General features: G+C 41.1%; 1 protein-coding gene across 2 annotated transcripts in view; it reads right to left on the bottom strand.

The window, feature by feature from the left end:
• Positions 1–18982, bottom strand: part of ncam2a (neural cell adhesion molecule 2a) — a 473690-nt gene that overhangs the window by 162026 nt on the left and 292682 nt on the right. For both annotated transcript variants that reach the window (XM_085397463.1, XM_085397464.1), the window contains exon 2: positions 6352–6426. In XM_085397463.1, coding sequence (XP_085253589.1) covers positions 6352–6426 — 75 coding nt within the window. The remainder of the gene's footprint in view (positions 1–6351; positions 6427–18982) is intronic.

Raw genomic sequence — 18982 nt, 5'->3', positions numbered from 1 at the left:
ATTGAAATTAAAGTATACAGTCTTTGAGTAAAGCTCAATTAATAAAATATAAAATATAATTTAAAATTTTTAGGTTAACAATAAATACAAATTTTGAGTACCCCATACTTAGAAGATATGAGTTTTTGTACTTAAATCTTTTGAGGTAATCAGTTTCCACAAAAGTTTTAAGTTCAGTCAACTTGTTCGGGTTTACAGTGTATAATCCTAGTCAACTTTAACCTGGGCCATAAATATCCTCACAATAAGTGTCTAAATTGGACTTTGAGCATTGATAAATGGATGGTTAACCCTTTGTGAATATTTCATAGAGCAGGGAGAGTGCATTCCAACACTCATTTTGGTTTATTGGAGAAAACCCTCAACTATCGCACAAAATCATAACCTGTTTTACATAAGACATGAAAACATATTAGTCATACTGCTTTAAATATAATTAAAGAAATGTTGGGATTTATTATTGAGTGATGTATAAACCTTACAGCTGTTGAACACTGTCCTCATTGCTATAGCATAAAAATCCTCACATCTACAATAGCTTATGTTAGCCGCTCCCTTATTAACAAAGGATCATGTTGGATCTTTAGTTTCGAATGCCAAACCTGATGGAACAAACAAACTCTTCTTTGGGTGTACCAGAAATGGCTCTTTCACATATAAAGTGAAATGCACAAGATTTACTACAAGGTTGGGTGCATGGCCAAACATTTTTGTCACACTAGCCAATTCTGATATATGTGCACAATCTGCACCTGCGTCCTGTAATTCTTCATTTTTTAGTTGTGCAAATGTACAGCAGTTGTGAGTGCTCCCCAGACGGCACACTTGGACTGCACTTCCTTTGGTCTATGCAGTAAAAAAGCATTCATGCGTGCCACAGACCATAGGGAATAATGGGTTTCAGAGCACAGCAGTGCCAGAGTAGCAATGCATCTGAAAGAGGCTTTATGGTTTTTTTACTGTTTCATTGTTTCAAGATCGCCCCCGTGACCCTTCAAAGACCAGCAGGTCTCTGCCTCAGTGGGAACTTGGGCAAATGTAGTGGGGACAAAGAAAGTTCTCAAGGCAGTGCCGAGGTTTTCCGCTGTGCCATAACAAACACACACAGACACTGCATCTACAGTTTCACAGTTTCCCTGAAGGAGTGCCTAAAACCACAATTATCTAAAATAGATAACCCTAACCCTAGGTATGGAGCAAACTTGAGTCAGGTTTGCTCCAGATCTTTTGACTCTGTCAACAAGTTATCCAAAACTTAGCTGATGAGCTTTATCGGGTAGGTGGGAATGTGGTGGGATCAGACATTACTGTAGCCAGCAGCAACACCATAGCGGTGTCCCAATTCCTAGACCGCATCCTTCAGAGGGCGCATTTGAAGGCCGATTATGTTACAGCCAGGCGACGAAGGCTGCTTCAAATGCGTCCGACAAGGAAGGATGGGTTGGGTGTATCCTTCATGGCCCAACCTATCCCAGAATTCATAGCACGGCCAGCCAATTCCAGTTTCCAACAATGGCAGCAGCTATCTAGTTTTAATATTACTCTTTCTGGGTCACAAAATAAACTTTTAGCATATTTTCAGGCGAGAATGTAGCTGTGTAAACTTCAAATATCTGCTCGATTCATCAAGACATCACATATTTGCAAAAGTGCTCTGACGTTTTCGGAGACATCTGTTACCCACCAGCTCGATAGCTGACTGGGAGGTCGAGGCTCACTAGAGCCGGCGAGAACACCGGACTCCCAGCACATCGTTTTCAGACCCCAGGTCTTTCGCTACTCAGGTTTAACATGTTTGACTTTTTCATTGTTTTATTTGTTCCTGAGTAAATCGGTTTGGCTGAGCTGGTGATGCAAATCTGAAGGCTAGACCGTCCCATTTCAAAGCCTTCCGGCCTTCTCGGTCTTCGAAGGATCCGGCCCATGTAGACCACAAAGGCCAAGTCCTTCGAAGGATGTGGCCTAGGAATTAGGACACAGCTCATGACTGTAGACAGTAGACTGGGTTTCATGTTTCTAAGCACTACCTGGTGCGTCAAAGTGCATAACATCTTATTCCAAAGTAATTAAAGTGACTTTCCTAATAAAAAAGTAAGAACAGAACTCTCAAAAATGACGTGCTCATGTTGGATCCCACCGAGCTGACTGCATTTCCTTCGACTGGGAAAGTTGTGCAGTTTGCATTAACAGCTGTTTCATGGACCAACATGGAGTTGGTCCATGTCAATCAAATGTAATTGATGCACACTTACACAGCCACGCTTAGCAGAGCAGCTGAGTTTTCTCTATCATTTTTACTTGAAATTTGTTTGGAGAGTTGGAAACCTTCTTCTATAGGCTGCTCCCTTCCCCACTGTCAGCACAGTAGATCATCATCTGCCTCCTTCTCACCCTTTCCCTACTATTCTCCGCTGCCACACCAACCACAAATCACGATCTAAAGAAGCCGCTAAGAAACAAAGCCATGCCATGTATCAGTGTGCAAAGGTTTAAAAAGCCATTTCTGAGGCGTTTTGAAATAAATGAAATTGATAAAGTTTCAGCTGAAATTATTTAAAAGAAAGATTTGAGATCAGACATGAATAATGCAAAAGCACTGACATTCAGCCAATATGATAAAAGGATTCTTCCTTCAGGCTACCACGTTGACTCACAGTTGACCATATTTTGACCTTTGCTTTAATGTCTTTAAGAAAAAAGAGAGGTTGTAATCTTTTGATATAAAGAATGTGTCTATCAGTAACCCTCTGGCTTGTTCTTCATGGCAAACTTTTCAGAACAAGAAAGACAGGCATCAAATACACAAATCACTTCAACTCACATTCTTTTTGTCTTTTTAAAGAGAAACGTACTCATTCCTGCTCTCCAATCCGTGAATCAGCATACGACACAATTGCCTCTCTGCCCTTTCTGATCCTTCCTTTTATTGATATTGAAGCGGGTCAGGGCTGTTCGGGGTTCTGTTTTTACAGTTATGTTTTGTTTATGTTACCATAGTGACGGGTGACGCCCTCTCGCTGCGACGGTGTGTCCTTCCGGGGTCAGAGGGCGCCCTGTGTGTTGTTGTTGTTGCTGTGCTGTTGCCGCGCTGAGCAGTTAGCTAGCGGCAGTGTTCTTCTGGCAGATGTAAATAAATGGCTGTGCTCCCTGGCTAAGAGGGCGGGGGAGCAAGACCGAACGGAATTGTGTCTCCTCCTTGTCTGAGCTCGCCACAATATTGACATAGGCCTAATTCATTCGGTGCTATGTGGCGACTGAAAGGTAAAAAAAAGTCACTTTACTTGTTTGCGGGTGGGTCTCAGTTTCACTGAGTTTTCTCTTTTTCTTGTCTCTCACTGTTTCTCAGTTGGCAGAAATGCATGTGAATATGGTAAAACTCAGGCTCGGCGTGGCCGCCTGTGGTGAAAAAGGCCAAAAGAAAGCAGCGTGTGACACAAACACCTCCTCCCGTGCACTTTGACAGCAGATGGTGGCAACTTATCTCCCACCTACATCTACAATTCTTTTTCAAAGCCTTTTCCATTCTTCTCACTTCTGAGCTCTCCACAGTGAAAGCTCCAACTTTTCAATCTTTGCCAGTTTGATTCCATTCGCCTCGGTTATTTTTCTGTTTTTTTTCTGTCCCACCGAAGCTCGTATTAGACTTCGATGCCCCCTGGATGCTCCTCCCAGTACGTGTATCTAGTCCCTTTGCTGTTAGCTCCACACTGAGTGTGTTGGCAGGGCAGAAGAGGCAGTCAGCAGGGGACGGCCTGGGCTGCCAGAGTGTGCCGCCACCCCACTGAGCCACTGGCTCCCACCATCGGGTTTTCTGCTATGTTGATATGATGTTCAGAGAGGACAATGAGAAGGAGGAACGGTAAGCCAGGAGCATCCCCCCCGACCCCGTGTGGATTGAGTCACAGTGGGGTCGAAGAGTCCCTCACCATATGGAGGTTATGGATTGTTTTATGTTATCTGTCAGAAAAACAGACATTCATGAGCGATGATATAAGACTCCCACCGTTGCCTCCAAACAGTCACAGATACAATACATATGCATAATATTAAAAAGAGACCCTTTATGGTCATTTTCAACGTCCTCCTTTTACTTCTTTGACTTTTGCACCATCATCAAATCAAAATAATGCTTGTTTATCTGATACTGGGCTGTAGTGAAGTGAAAGTCATTTTATCTCTTCTCCTTTTAAGGTGTATATGATATCCTCATGTTGGTATTGTTCCTGAATGATCATAATAACATCGGTCTAGGATCAGCATTGCTACTGACCAATCACATTGTTGCTTTGGAGTGTTGAGGAAAAAAACAATGAGGAATTTGGTAAGCATTTAAATTCTTTGTTAATTCATACAGTATAATAAATATGTTATCAAGTTAGGTTTGCTGTTAGCCAAATTTAGATCACCCAGGATGGTTTGCTAGTGAAGCTTTAGCTAACTTCTTGGCTAATGCTAACTGAAAGCTCAGACAATATGATTGGTCCAGTGCAATGTTGATCCTAAACCAGCTTTGTTATGACGTAAGAAAGGAGTGTCAAACATAAGGCCCGGGGCCTAGAATCAGCTTGGCAAAGACTCCAGTCCAGCCTCACAGGATGACTTTAGAAAATGTGAAGACGGGCTTAACTTTGTGGACTGTTAAATGTATTTTAATAACCTTTTTTTTTTTTTTCTTTTTTTTTTACAGTGGGTCTACAAAAAATGAAATTTTTGTGAGTTCAGTTTTGTAATTACAGGACATAATCAGGTCAGCTTGTTTGTCTTTATGTTAACAATCCAGTGTTCACAGTTTTCAAGATATCATTTTCAATGTTTCTTTGATGGTCGACATCAATAACAGCTCAAGCTCATTTAATTTTGGTGAAAATCAAGTCAAGGTGAAAATCAATTTTTGCTACCAGTTTGTTATGGATCAATAGACCTTCGGGCACATGAGTTTGGCTAAGCATTTGAGCTTGACCTTCACAAGGGTTCACCGCACAAGGAAAAAGCTGACCCTAAAAAATATTCTCAACAAATCATATCACGTAATATATCATATGAGTAGAGAGAGCTGTACAATACATGTTTTATTTTTTCAATATGACACACTCCACCTCATGATGCTTAGTCGACGTAATCAACCTTAATTTGATGCAGTGTGAAAAAAAAAATGCACAGAAATCAATTATTTTTCAAGAAATATTAAATAGATTCAACATCTTTCTTCAACAAAATTGCAGACTGCACAGATGGTACCTTCCCAAAGGAAAAAGTGCTATAGCTTACTAGGGTATATATATTAGACTTAATAGTTACTATATACAGTAATTGACTTCTATTCATTTTACATCAAATTAAAACTTTGGGTGTCAGATAATTATTTATTAAAAGCTCGACATTTTAAATGAGAATAAGAAAGAAAAGTATGTCTTTGTGCCCCCTTTTCCCTGTTCATGCCCTATCGGCCCCCCTGGCTAAACTTTGCTAGATCCACCCCTGCACAGTTACCAGCGTCAGCTACGTAGAAAAAGATCCTGGTGTAGAAAGTAATATTAAATAAATTCTAACAACAGCTGATCAAGCTTAAACGTGCTGCTGTTGTTCAGCCGCTGGTTTCCTCTTTCTGGTGCAAAGTGGGCCAAAAGCAAACAAGAGAGACGGACTCACGACAGAAAAGCCGATCAGCTGATCATTAAGCAGCAAGAAGAGGAAGTCGCTCCATATATCGCTTGTTAAGCTTAACGCAGGAATGCTTTACAAACATTCAGAGATGGACTTACACACTTGCTTTACTTCTCTCGGGGATAACTTTGTCGGAGATGAAATGCCGGGTTGCTAGCGAAGCTCCAAATGCTATCCAGACCACCGACAGGTCCCGCATGCCACAGCCGCTCTATCACGTGATGCATACTGCTCCGACGTGCTAACGTTCTGAGGTGAGTTACGGCGTGTTGCAAGTTTTGTGAGGTGCTTTCGTGATATTTAATGGATCGGATTACATTTTTTATTTTTCTCCGATATCCGATCCAGTAATTTAGGTCAGTATCGGACCGATACGTAATATCGGATCAGTCCATCTCTAGTTAAAACATTGCACAAACAAAAAGGGGTGTTTGACCGGTCTGGCGATCATAGCACTGAATGTCAGTGCTATGATCAAAGTGATAGGGACAAAGGTTTAACACAAACACACGGATATCAGATTGTGTTTTCTTTTAAAGCCAACCTTTCTTCTGATTGGCTCTCATTCTGCACTCATGACATCACAAAGAGCCAAAGGAGGGGGAAAAAAGTTTCAAAGAAAGAGTATAGAGAAGTTTAAAAAGAATAGCTCGTGCAGGTGGGGTGGGTGCCATGCCATTTGTGTACCTGTGCAGATGAAGAACTTGGATTCTCCGACACTTAACTCCACTTTGTTCAAGGATATAGACACTTGCAGGGCGGCTGTAAGAGAACAAAAGAGAGACAGAGGAAGAGCGGATAATGGATTAGTTATTGCAAGTGAGACTACAAAACACAAAGAAGTTTCACATTTGTTGACTGGATAGACATAATAATAGAAAATTGCTCCCAAAACGCATCACCTTCCACAGCAAAGTAGGCTGTTTCTGTCCCTCTTTAAGAGATTCTGTTACATTATCTGTTTGCATCACTTGTGTGTCGGGCTTACGTGCATGAACCCTTGCCGTATAAAAAAAGCGCTCCTCAGATGTGTTTTTGGCTCGTTCTTGTATAAGAGGCATTGTCAGAGCTGAAAAGAACAGTTTATATATTCTTATTCAACTTTAACTGCTTTTCAAAGTTTCCGTTCAACAGAACAACAGACGCCTATTCCGCCGCACAAAGCTCAGAGACAGATTGGCTTGATACCTTCTATTAGGCACATGGCTGTTTGTGACAAGCTTGTCAGTCAGCCTCACAATGAACGGGATTCCTTTCAGCCTGAGGTAATGCTATTTGCTGTTATCTCTCTCGACAATGGTATATGAATTGAACAACAGTGCAATGCGGGATTTTAAAAGCTCAAAACGAGCAGAAATCGGCAAATAACTCAATAATGCCGGTGTTTTCTTTGCTTGCAAAACTTGTCATGCAAGGCTTTTTACACCCTCGCTAAGATACACCAGACTATTGTGCGGGGGGGCAATATGCTGCCTGGAGGACAGTAAAAACTTGCAGCGGGTGGCAGTGACAGAGGCAAAGTACAATCAGAGGCCATTTGTCGGTGCTGGTCCATTGTAAGTGGCACTATAATACCACACAATAGGCGATCCAGTGAAAGTTTTTAAAGGCTGCAGTGAAAGGCAGGTATCTGAAGTATGTGAGACTGTGTCAGAGGAAAACGGGAGGAGGAAAAATAATAAAATAAAGCAGGAGCAGAGATGCAGCTCAACAGCACCGTGGAGCTGAGTGTGTCTACATGTCTAATGTGATGAGCGGTGATTGGCAACTCAGTGGGGACAGGGTCAATTTTAGGCCAGGGCCTCTCGACGCAGCAGTAGTCACACGGCATCGTGAGACATTTTGATGAGCCTGTCATGTCTCAGCTCCTCGTTCTCAGCCCTTGGAGCTGCGAGTCTAGTTAGAATCAAAATCAAACCCCACACAGATACAAACACACAGGCGCACACAGGCACGCAGATGAAGGCTGAATAATACTCTAATGGATGTTAATTCTCTCTATAACACTGGGAACTTAACAGGGCGGCTGTCAATAATTGAGGAAATGATGCAATGATTAGCTGCAGCTTCTCCAGGGAGAATGACTCTAACCAACAGCAGCGCCACACTCAAGCTGCTATCACTGGGAGAACTCTGTCATAACTGGGTGCCACCTATAGATGGCAGTAAAGAGGCACTGCCACATTTCCATGGTGGGGGTAGAGAAGCAGCTTTCAATACATTTGATCGTTTCTGCAGTGCAGCTCGATTGTTACGATGTCAAATAGTCAGTGGTGGAAGTTCAGAGACTTAGTGGGCTCATTCGTATTGGGTGGATTATTTTCTTTTGGTGTTGCACAATGAAAATTCAATAGAATTCAATAGAAAGTCCATTCCACTTGCAGAGTTTGAAGTAGAAACAATTACTGTACCACTTTCACACAGAGCTATAATTTGTATAAAGTACAGTTTTTGTGCTTAGTGTCAACTAACTTTGGACTCCACTGCTAAATAACAGAAGCTAAAGTTTGAGCATGTTTGGTTGCTTCACCAGCATCTAGAATTCAATTTTTTAAAAATGTTTTTCAGCTCTGAGCAGTTCACTTGCCCACTTTGTGCCATCATTGTGGCAGAGGGAACATCCATCAACAAGACACTCAAAATAAAAGCCACGTGACACCTGTGAGTACGTTTAAATTGGCCACTAATTGCCTGATGTGAAAGCACAGTAGACTTCAAACATACGTGTAATTAGTCTGGAGTATAGCTACACACACCACTACTGTCTACACACACATATACACACACACGCATTGTTTCAAATGGATGCAAATGCTATTCTTAGGTTGATTAATCATGTCTATTTAACCCTGTGCCCTTCCGCACCAGCTGCCTTTGACTTAAGGCAGATTCCAAACAGTGCTTCTAGCACTTTAACGGTTTTCAATTATTAATTGATTCTGGTCTGTTCTTGCTGTATGTGATTGATCACATAATAAGTCGCTCATAAAACTCAGTGGGAAAAAGAAAAATTGCCTGATTTTTTTTTTCTCCCCATGCTGCTGGAATCTTAGGTGTGAATCATATAATTAAGTCGAACCTGGGGAACATTAGTGATCAGTTGGCATTTTTGAGCTAGAATGCACAACATAGAGTCCACACGGTGACTATACATTGACATTTTAATGAGAATGCTGATGGGATTTGGAATATAGCATGGGATGGGAGAATTTGTTTACTCAACACTGTCTCGCCTGGAGGGGACACAAAGAGACATGCTATTTATATCAATTTTCCGGCATGGAATGTTTTTCGGCTGCATTCAACCGGCTTATTACAGAGCTTGGGTCAATACGTTATGTGCCTGGTAGCAATTATCAGCTCCAATTATTAGCTCCTTTGAGAAGCTTTGGAGACAAGCAAAATAAGACAACAAACAAAACCATTGATTGCCATTTGTAATGTGTCAGAGGTGGTCAATACTATACATGACTCGCCAGCTTTCCTAACAACAATGAGACATGATTAATTCCAGCATCAGTTATGGTATCTGAACTCGGCAACAAAGGTGAGAAAAAGCACAATGTTTGCCTCAGAGTTGCCAGATTAATACACACAACTGGCTGGTCATAGTACTCAGGAGGGCTACTGAAAAAATACAACCTAATTTTAAAAAATGAATCATAACTTTCTTGTGAAAAATTAAGAACAAATTATCCTCTCCCACTTATAGTGTTTGCCAATACCCTCCTAAAGATATTTAGAGGGTATTGGCAAGCAGAGGATAATGGTCCCAGGTACCCATGTATGTGACACTAATGCAACATTTTCTTCTTGGACATAGCTTGGCACTGAAATGTAGCATGAAGCTCAGGAAAGTTGAGTACAGTAGAAAATGCTCCACTAACTTTGGGCACGTGGCTTTCACAGCCTGGATTCATGTGTGACTGTAACGGCTCATTATCTCACAGAGAAATACCTGTAATAGCACAGTAGCCCACATGTTTGCATTCAGTTTGTGGGAGTACAAAGACTTGATTTTGTCAGATGCATTCAGCATTTAGAACAGGTTTTAATGACTGTGTCACTTGGTAATCTCATTTTTGCAATAGCAAAAACTGACAACCGATAGTTGCAGACTGAAAATCTTTCTCATTTGGTAAATCAGATACCATCCATCTATCTATTTACTTCCACTTATTTAGTTCAGAGTCACAGGGTAGTTGGAGGCTATCCCAGCTGTCCAGGTACTGTCCACCCTGGATAGTTCAAAAGTCTATCAGAAGGCTATCACAGAGAGACAACTATTCACGCTCACTTTCACACCTTTGGCAAATTTAAAATTGCCAGTCAACCTAACTCAAGTAAGTCTTTGGACTACAGGAACATGCTAAAATAACCAGAGAGAACCCAGGATTTTAACCCAGACTATGCTGCTGTGAGGTGGCATTGCTAACCACTGCACACAGTGTGATTAAGGCATTTACTGTAAATTAATTTGACATTGCATGTGGTCAAAAGTGCAACAAATGTTCATAAAATGTAACAGGAAGCAGCTCTGTCACTGTCAATCTTCCTCCCGCATTCTAACATAGCACAAATGCTCTTTTAAGTCCAAAAGGCAAAGCTAGATGCACCATTAAGGGTGAATGGATCTAAAGTCCCAAAAATTAGTGAAGTGAAAGACTAGTGTTGCATTTTCTCCCAGGTGGTATAATCACAGGTCCACGAGTCCTGGAAAGAAAATAAGCTTTCGGTGATTTTCCAAAGAGTGGGTAGCTAGCTAGCTAGTACAAATGTGGGAACTTCAGAAAAGACAACTTTTAAGCCTTTGAGCATAAACCAAAAAAACAAAAAAACAAAAAAACTGTATATGCTTTGCAGTTGTTTCTCGTTTTTAATTGTTTTTTTTTTTTAAAAACCCACAGCTCTAGCTCTTTAGGAGTACAGGGTGAAGGTTAAATGATTTTCAGTACAGGTGCTTGCCGAGGGTCAGTCAGCGAGGTAGTTCTGCAAGTGCCATGTGAATCATAGACAACTGTCATCATATGGCAGAGCAAAGACACTGAAAATGGATGAAAATTCAGCCAAGAGAGCGTCTGAGAGAGCGAGGGGTCATACAGAACACGAGTGAGTGTTCTTCAGCCGTTAAGTGGTTGACTCGAATCACTTCGAGTGCCCCCGTCCATATTAACCACATTTACAGCAAATAGAAAAACAGAGGGATTGCTTTACAACTGCAGCTAAACACAGGGATGCTGCTGGCATGTTAGCAAAGCTTTGTGGTGAAGTCCACAGTTTAATTGAGCATGTAAACAGCATGTGTAAAGTACAGTGCAAGAAACAGTGATGGAGAAATAAATGCTAAATTAGCCATGTGCTTGTGTTGCTCATGCAAGGCTAATTAGCCACAGGGAGATGCCATGGGAAGGCCTGGTTAACATGAAGACCATAATATTAAAAACGTGTTGAGGTAAGGAGCTGTCGGCAAGAAAAGTAGGATTCATTACAAGAGAGGGCAAGTTATTTCACAAGTTAAGTTTTACAGAAGCTGCCTCATGTCTCAATCACTGGATTTCTCAATGGAAGTGATTAAGGTCAGCCGAGGAGGAGCTGACAGAGCTGGCCTTGTGACATGATTCAGCGACATCTGGAAGCGGTACAGCAGGGTGCAGGAACTTGCCAGCAGCTAAGTTGGTGTGACTAAATCTAGAGCAGACTGAAGCGGGCTAAACGCACCGTTGCATTTAGCAGCAGGATAAATCCAGTCTTTGATTGACAGAGTTGAGAGTGTCCAATCAGCTGGAAGCGAGAGAGAGGGATGTGATTCTGTAATCCTGTACTCAATAAAAAAAAAGAAAAGAAGAAGAAGCCCCATTAAAGCCATGGCCAAATAAGTGCACCGCAGAGAACATGCTTTTGTGTGTTTGTTTGTGCGGCTGTACATATAAGAACGCGTGGGGGTGTATATGCGGTTTGGGCCTTTACTTCATTGTGTGTGCGCACACGCAGGTTTTTTTAAGCACACAGAGCAGCGAGGGCCCGAGGCAAAAATGCTCTGCTTTAATTGTGTGTGATTTTGTGGAGACATTGAAGGGATTTCTTCCCTTGAACCACGGAGACGGCGAGAGAGACACACGAGTGGGATAGAGCGAAAGAAGGAAGGAGATAAAATACTACTTACAATGTTTTGTATTCACCTGAACCTGCATGTCTTACACACTTCTTCAAAGGCGTTAACAAAGGGCGACAAAAAAGGTGTTTGCAGCAGGAAATCATCGTCAAAAACACTAAACAGGCAGATTGTTTTTTTTTTAAGCTTCATCGTCTCTAGGTGAGCACTGGCACACGGGACTGAGCGATGGTGTGAGTATATGAAAGTAAAGACTATGATCTGGCTCTTACTTTGGTACTTTCAGCTCCTGTTTCTGTATTTTTATTGGTTATTGTGACACAGCCCCCCCAAATTAAGTGACATTAGGTCATTGTGCATACAATCTGCACAGCATTATCACTTTTTATTATTTGAACCTCAACCTGGGTAGGAAAAAAACAACAAAACAAATATCCATGTTCTTAATATATACATCTCTGTCAAAATATATAATATATATCTTGACAGAGACGTTGACACGACAGGTCAAAGGTGACCAAAGTTGCTCTACTGGATAGAACAAAGCAGGGGTGTCAAACTCCAGGCCTCAACAGGCGGTGCCCTGCAGGTTTTAGATGTGTTCTTGATCCACCACAGCTGATTTAAATGTCTAAATTACCTCCTCAACATTTCTTGAAGTTCTCCAGAAGCCTAGTAATGAACTAATCATTTGATTCAGGTGTGTTGGCTCAGGATGATATCTAAAACCTGCAGGACACCAGCCCTTGAGGCCTGGAGTTTGACACCCCTGGAATAAAGTCTGGTGACTATGGAGACCATTTAGTCTACAGTAATTTCACTGTCATGTTTAATACACGGACTGCTAATTATATAGCACTGTCGTGCTCTGGACACCCAAAGAGTGTTTTACTATAAGCCGCATTCCCCCAATCATGTTAGCAGTCTGGCTAACATTTGTGCACACCCTCACAAGGATGCACATGGTTCAGTATCTTTCTCAAGGATAATTTGGCATACTCTTCCAGTAGATAGGCGTACTTTACTTCCTGAGCCACAGTCGCCCAAACTACTTTGTTCTCTGGCAGACTGTTGCATTTTAATGATGTCAGTTGGTATTAAGGACCCAAAGTATGCAAAGAAAATATCCTCCACACCAACACATCACCACTAGCAGCCTGAACTGTTGATTGAAGGGGGGATGGATCCATGCTTTCACGTTGTTTATGTAAACTTGTGATCCTACCAAATCTCGCAACAGAAATCAAGACTTATCAGACCAGTTGGTGTTTCTTCAACTTTTAATTGTCCAAGTTGATAATCCTGTGTGAACTGTAGTCTTAGTTTCCAGTTCTAAGATGAGAGCAAATTGTGAGACCTGGTGCAGTCTTCTGCTACTGTAGCCCATTGACTTCAAGGTTCAAGGTGCTGTGCATTTAGAGGTACTCATTTGTATACCTTGATTGTAACAAGTGGTTAAGTTACCATTGAAGGAGTTGGCCTTTATAATTTTTATCCTGAGGAATGTTTCTCACTGGATATTTTTGCTTTTTTCCAACATTCTCTGTAAACCCTGCAAATGTTTATATGCGAAAAACTTCTAGAATACTCAGACCAGACTGTCTGGCACCAGCAAATATGCCACATTCAAAATCACTTAAATCACCTTTCTTCTTCACTGATGCTCAGGTGGAGCATGAGCAGGTCATCTTAAACATATCCATATGATTGAATGTACTGAGTTGCTGACATGTGATTGGCTGATTAGATATTAACAATTGAAGCTAGCTATGGGGATCTGGTGGCTCTGTTATGCTGTGGGCTATGCTTTACTGGCATGGCATGCTTTGAGTCCACTTGTGGGACTAATAAAGGTATATCAATATAAATATCAATATCAATAGATAGCAGAACACCAGGCACCCTCATTGACATTGAATGACCTGCTGAATTACCTTGACAGTCACCAGATCTGAACCCACAACAATGTGCACAACATCACAGTCAACCACAGTCATCAAAACACACATGCATTAATATTTCTTGGAAAGCTTGTGTTCCAGTAGAGTAGCAGTAGTGGAGATTTAATGCCATACTGTGCAGCAATCTTATGGCAGCACAGGTGACCATGTCAGTTTCTCCTGTCTTAGTGTCAGTTGGTAGCCTTTTATTATGTAAGAAAGTGAAAGCATTTTTGCTGTAGGACCTTGACAATGAATAAGCACTTGATTGAAAGCAAAGCAGTAACCTTTTACTGGGAACACTGAATGCTGGAAAAGAGCTACAATGCAACGCTATTACAAAGATTAATTTCCTCCAGTGCAGCAAGGACGCTTTCATAGTATCTGGATCTTTAATTCGCATAATATAGCAATGCTCCTGTGAAATACTTGTTGCCAACTTTGCCTGTGGATTCATCTGAAGTTGTTTTGAAGTCTGTCAAAACATACCTGTATGTCTGCCAATGCTGCCTCCCTCAGTCCCCTGCTCTATGTATCTGTCCCTCTACATAACAAGCCTGCTTTCATGCTGCAGAGGAGAGGATAGAAAAGGAGAGCGTCGGTTCTACTCAGCCAACCATATCCAATCGTACCGACATACAGGCTCAGGCCACGTGTACAGTCTCAGGCACAACCCACAGCTACCTATTATCTCACCACTTTCCCGCACACCTTCTCTGTATCTCTGCTTTTTGCTCACTGGCTGCTTTGCGATTTAGGTTCCCATCCTTAAGCTGCTGCGCATTGGGCTGAGGCGGCCGTGACGGACCACTCACTCTCTCTCTGCAGTCACGGATGCATACGTGTTATGTGGCGACATGCAAATGCACAGATGCGTTGTTTCAGACAGATGTGAAATCTTCTGCTAATTAGCACGAAAAGGCAAGATGATCTTATCTAGCAGGTGGCCATAATAGCATGTTTTGCTCATTTCACCACCACTGGCTCTCTATCTCCCTGTGGCTACTAGGCAGAATGAAACACTGTTTGTGTTCATATATATGGGTTGCTACAGTTCGCCTCTGGATCTTATTAACAAGCCCATTAGCATTACAGTAAACACCATACACATACTGCCTGTTATTAAAAACTTTGCTGTTTTCCAGTCTTATTGCATGTTGGTTTTTGTGGCTCACATTGTATCAGAGTGGAGAAAATATGTAAGCTGCCCTTAGGGCACTTGCTAAATGAATGCCATTGCTTTTAAAGAAAGCCCTAAGAGGACTGGCATGAAATTTCATTAAAGTGATATTTCTTAAAAGTACAGAATTACTTTACTTCCTTCTACCATAATTTTATATTAGCCCCCCTAACTTTCTTGAGCTACTTGCATTTATTAGACCCATAAATATTTTAGATCAGAGTAGTCTTTGTGATTGTGAAAGACAAACTGTTTTTGTCAAACGCTTTTAATGATGATAGAGCCTAAGGCAAGGTCGATAACAGGTCAAACAGCTCCCATGTTCAGGTTGTGTAGCTCCCAAAAGGAAAGAGGTGTCTGCATTCATTAGGTCTACACTTCTCTGATAGAAAATGCAACTTGTCACGTCTTTGTCACTGGAAACAATGAATTCGAACAAGAGAGGAAGCTTGCTCATAACTCAGAGATACTTCAGCAGTGGCTGGATCATAACAGATTCTGATTTGCTATAAATCTTGTAATTAGTAAATCAAAATGGGCAGCACAGTTGTGTGGTTAGCACCATTGCCTCCCAGCAAGAAAGTCCTGGGTTTGTCTTTCCATGTGGAGTCTGCATGCTGGATCTCTGCGGCTTCCCACAGACACGTCTGGTATCTTAACTGGTCATTCATATGGAGACGAATTTCAGAAATTGGACCTGTGACATCTGAGATAGCCTCCAGTCCAAACCGCAACCATGAATTTGCTAAGAGTAAGAAAACAAATGATTCAGTCAAAGATTATGCATGTTTTCAGCTGGGTGTTCTTTGCCTATCTCAACAACTCCTCATACAATCTACATCAAATTTGGCATTTGACGTAGATCAAGTGCAGTATCATGTTTGAGATCACGGAGATGATGTGAAACATCTCTGTAACCTCGTAATAATGGCCAGTACCATTAAAATGGCAAGTGCAAATTATACTGCGAAAGTCAAAGGATCTTAAATGCCCCCTCAAAAAGAACTAGCAACCTTGGTAAAACATTATATTCTTCTGTATTTCTTAACCAAATTCTCAAAACAACTGGTCCAGAAAACCCAGATGCCCTCTTGGATACAGCACTCCAAAGAAAAATGTGAAGGGAAAAGTGACAGAAAGTCAAAACAAGAAGGTATGAAGTTGCCTTATGTAGTAGTAATATTCCTAAAGGACCACATGTTCCACAAATCAATCACCAAACTCGTGAAGCCAGACAGACAATCGAGGCTGTGTCAGAGGGCAGATGAGTTACCAGAAGGAAAAGCACAGAGCCCCAAGTGGCAAGGCAATCACCAGCTATGATAGAAATAAGGGGAGTCGAACAACAGGGCTCCAATTTGAGTTTTCAATTGTTACCTTGCAATCAGAGTGTCTAGATGTCAAAGGTGATGGCAAATGTGGGGAAAGAGACTCTCCAAATGACATCGGAGTGCATCGAGAAGCACACAAAAGCAGGTCGGCATGCAGATCCCAATGTTTAGAGCATAAAATCTCCAGCACATAAAAATACACCACCGCCATCCCAAAGTACCTCTCAGACAAACACGCTCTGGTACAACCTTGGTATTGTCTCATGACCTTTGTCTCCCCTATCCTCCATCACCAAAACGATTTCTATTCCAGATTGTGCAGTAAAGTGCAGCCTCACACTGTGACAGAATAAATCCAATTTTCTTGGATATTGTGTTTGTATTTATGGAAACATAAGGGGGGAAGCCAGCCTTTAAGCATAGGTGCAAGATAATGCCCTTATCCTCATTCCCTTTCTCAAAACAGAATCATGCTCCACTGGAAATTATACAGAAGCTCTGACCATTTCATTGCTATTTTGTTTCTTTTTTATCCCCCACTCACTCAGCACGCCTGAGTCCTGTGACTAATCTATTAGCCTTATATTTTCTTATCTCTGTCACCCTACCATTTCTGTTCCTCTATTTCCTTCCTTTATCCTTTCTCTTCTCATCGGGCTGCAACCTGTTTCTCAACATGGTGGCATCAGTGCGCTTCAGGGATTGGGGATAATATTCATACCTTACCCAGACATGATAAAAAAAAGTTTTTCCATTTTATTACACAAAAAAAAAGCCAAAAAGTTCTCAAACAGTGTCAATCAAAAATCTTCTAATTAAAACTGATGCTCGGATAAGTACAATCAAGGTGTCAATCCGTCACCTCCTCAGTCTGTATGCCAGCCTAGATTGCTAATGATGTGTTGATCAGGTGTAAAATTGCACTACAAAGGTAGAAGAAGAAGAAGAAGAAGAAGAAGAAGAGCATCGCTGACACTGTAAATGGGTCGCTTGAGTGAGTTTTTTCTTTCTTTCTGAGGAATGTGGCAGCTTTCTTTTAGGTATTAATAAGGTCATCCATCAAGACAGAAAGGTTCCAGTCAAATGATCAGGTTAATAAGGCCAATTATAATGACCAACCATTTTTTCTGCATACAGACAAGCTAATTAAATATATATTCATGAGATGCCAGTGCTGTCACTTTAGTGTCGCTTTGCAATGTGCGCTGAGAACTTTCCAAACTACGTCCTCGGAGTCGACAGAAAAGGACCGTTTTTAGGTGACGTCACTAGCTAATCACTTCAGATTTGCCTGAAACGCAATACAGGGCTGATGGCCTGCTCCTCTATTACACGTTTTACACCCCAGATTCTAAAGAGGACTTTACAAATGTGTCATATGTTCACACACATACACACAGAGGCAAGCGACGGCGACCGTATGTGGCTCAGGAGGTCAGCTTCTAATTGGAAGGTCACTGGTTTCGTTCCTGGTTCCTCCGGTCTGTGTGTCTAAGCGTCCTTGGGCAAGACACTGAACTCCAAATTAGCCCCGATGTATCTATCGAAGTCTGACAGTTTGCCTGATAGGTAAAGAGAGCTTAAGGCACAGCCTAAAGCTTTGTATGAATGAATGAATGCCCCCTCTGAAAATAGTCTGAGTGCTGAGTGAAAATAGAAAGTACCAGTCCATTTACCACTCACTCTCATATGATCACACGCAAGGTCATTGCAACTGACCTTAGCTAAAGGATGGCTTAACATGGAAAGGACCAGGACCAGGAATCACACTGACAAACCTGTGAGTATGTCACCCAGCCAATCACTTGCATTACTGTTCTTAAATTCTCTAATCCCATTAGAGTTCTGCTTCTTCTTTTTCTTTTGACTTTTACCTTTACGGGTTGCCACAGAGGATCATCTGCCTCCATCTCACAGTATTCCTAATATCCAGTCCTCCCTAACTACATCCATGAATCCACCACTTATTGTAAATAACAACCGCAAACCTCCACCAAGGCAGTCTCTGGGCAGTGTTCAGTTTTAAAGGAATCATACTGTATATTGCATATATTCTTTTTTTTTATATATATATTTTTAATGTTTAAGAATTTTGTAGCGCAATACTTGACATAATTTTAAGTATAATTATTATAGTTTTTAAGGGGCTATAGTACATGTGTAGCACTCATGTCATTGTTTAGTAACATTTGTTTAAGTGTAGTAATGATTATCATGTGAAAGACATTTTTGATATTGAGTTTATTTTATTTTCCATTAAAATAAGATGAGTGTTTTGTATTTAAAGGGTTCTAGCTTGTAATTGCAATCTCCATAACAAAGTCAGCATAAAATAATTGTTGCCATTAAAAATGCAGGCACCTGTTTCATAAAAGACATTTTATGAAAGTTTGACCTCATTTGACCTTGAAGAAAAGGTCAGAGGTCCAATGTGATATTTAGAATCTCCACATATCATATGTCTATATGTTGTCAATACAAACAATGGCATTAAGAAATATCGCTTTATTAAATAGGTCTATATAGCATTATTATAGCTTTGATCTTCACATCATTCTATTGACCTAGAAGTAGAGGTCAAAGGTCATATCTGATCTGATATTTTAAATCTTTACATGGGACTTTCAATATGATGAAAATACCACACTAGTACGAATCATACTTCAAGTTATGAGGCTTTTTTGTCAATTTCAAACATTAAATCATTAGGCTGACCTTGAAGACCTTGGACCTACTTGTACACCAAATTAAAGTT

The sequence above is a fragment of the Rhamphochromis longiceps genome, linkage group LG23 (genome assembly GCF_057381845.1).
Source record: "Rhamphochromis longiceps isolate RC_006_pf linkage group LG23, R_longiceps_female_GT1.1, whole genome shotgun sequence".
Taxonomy (NCBI): Eukaryota; Metazoa; Chordata; class Actinopteri; order Cichliformes; family Cichlidae; genus Rhamphochromis; species Rhamphochromis longiceps.
Note: the sequence above shows the minus strand (reverse complement) of the source record. Positions and strands in the feature narration are given on the sequence as shown.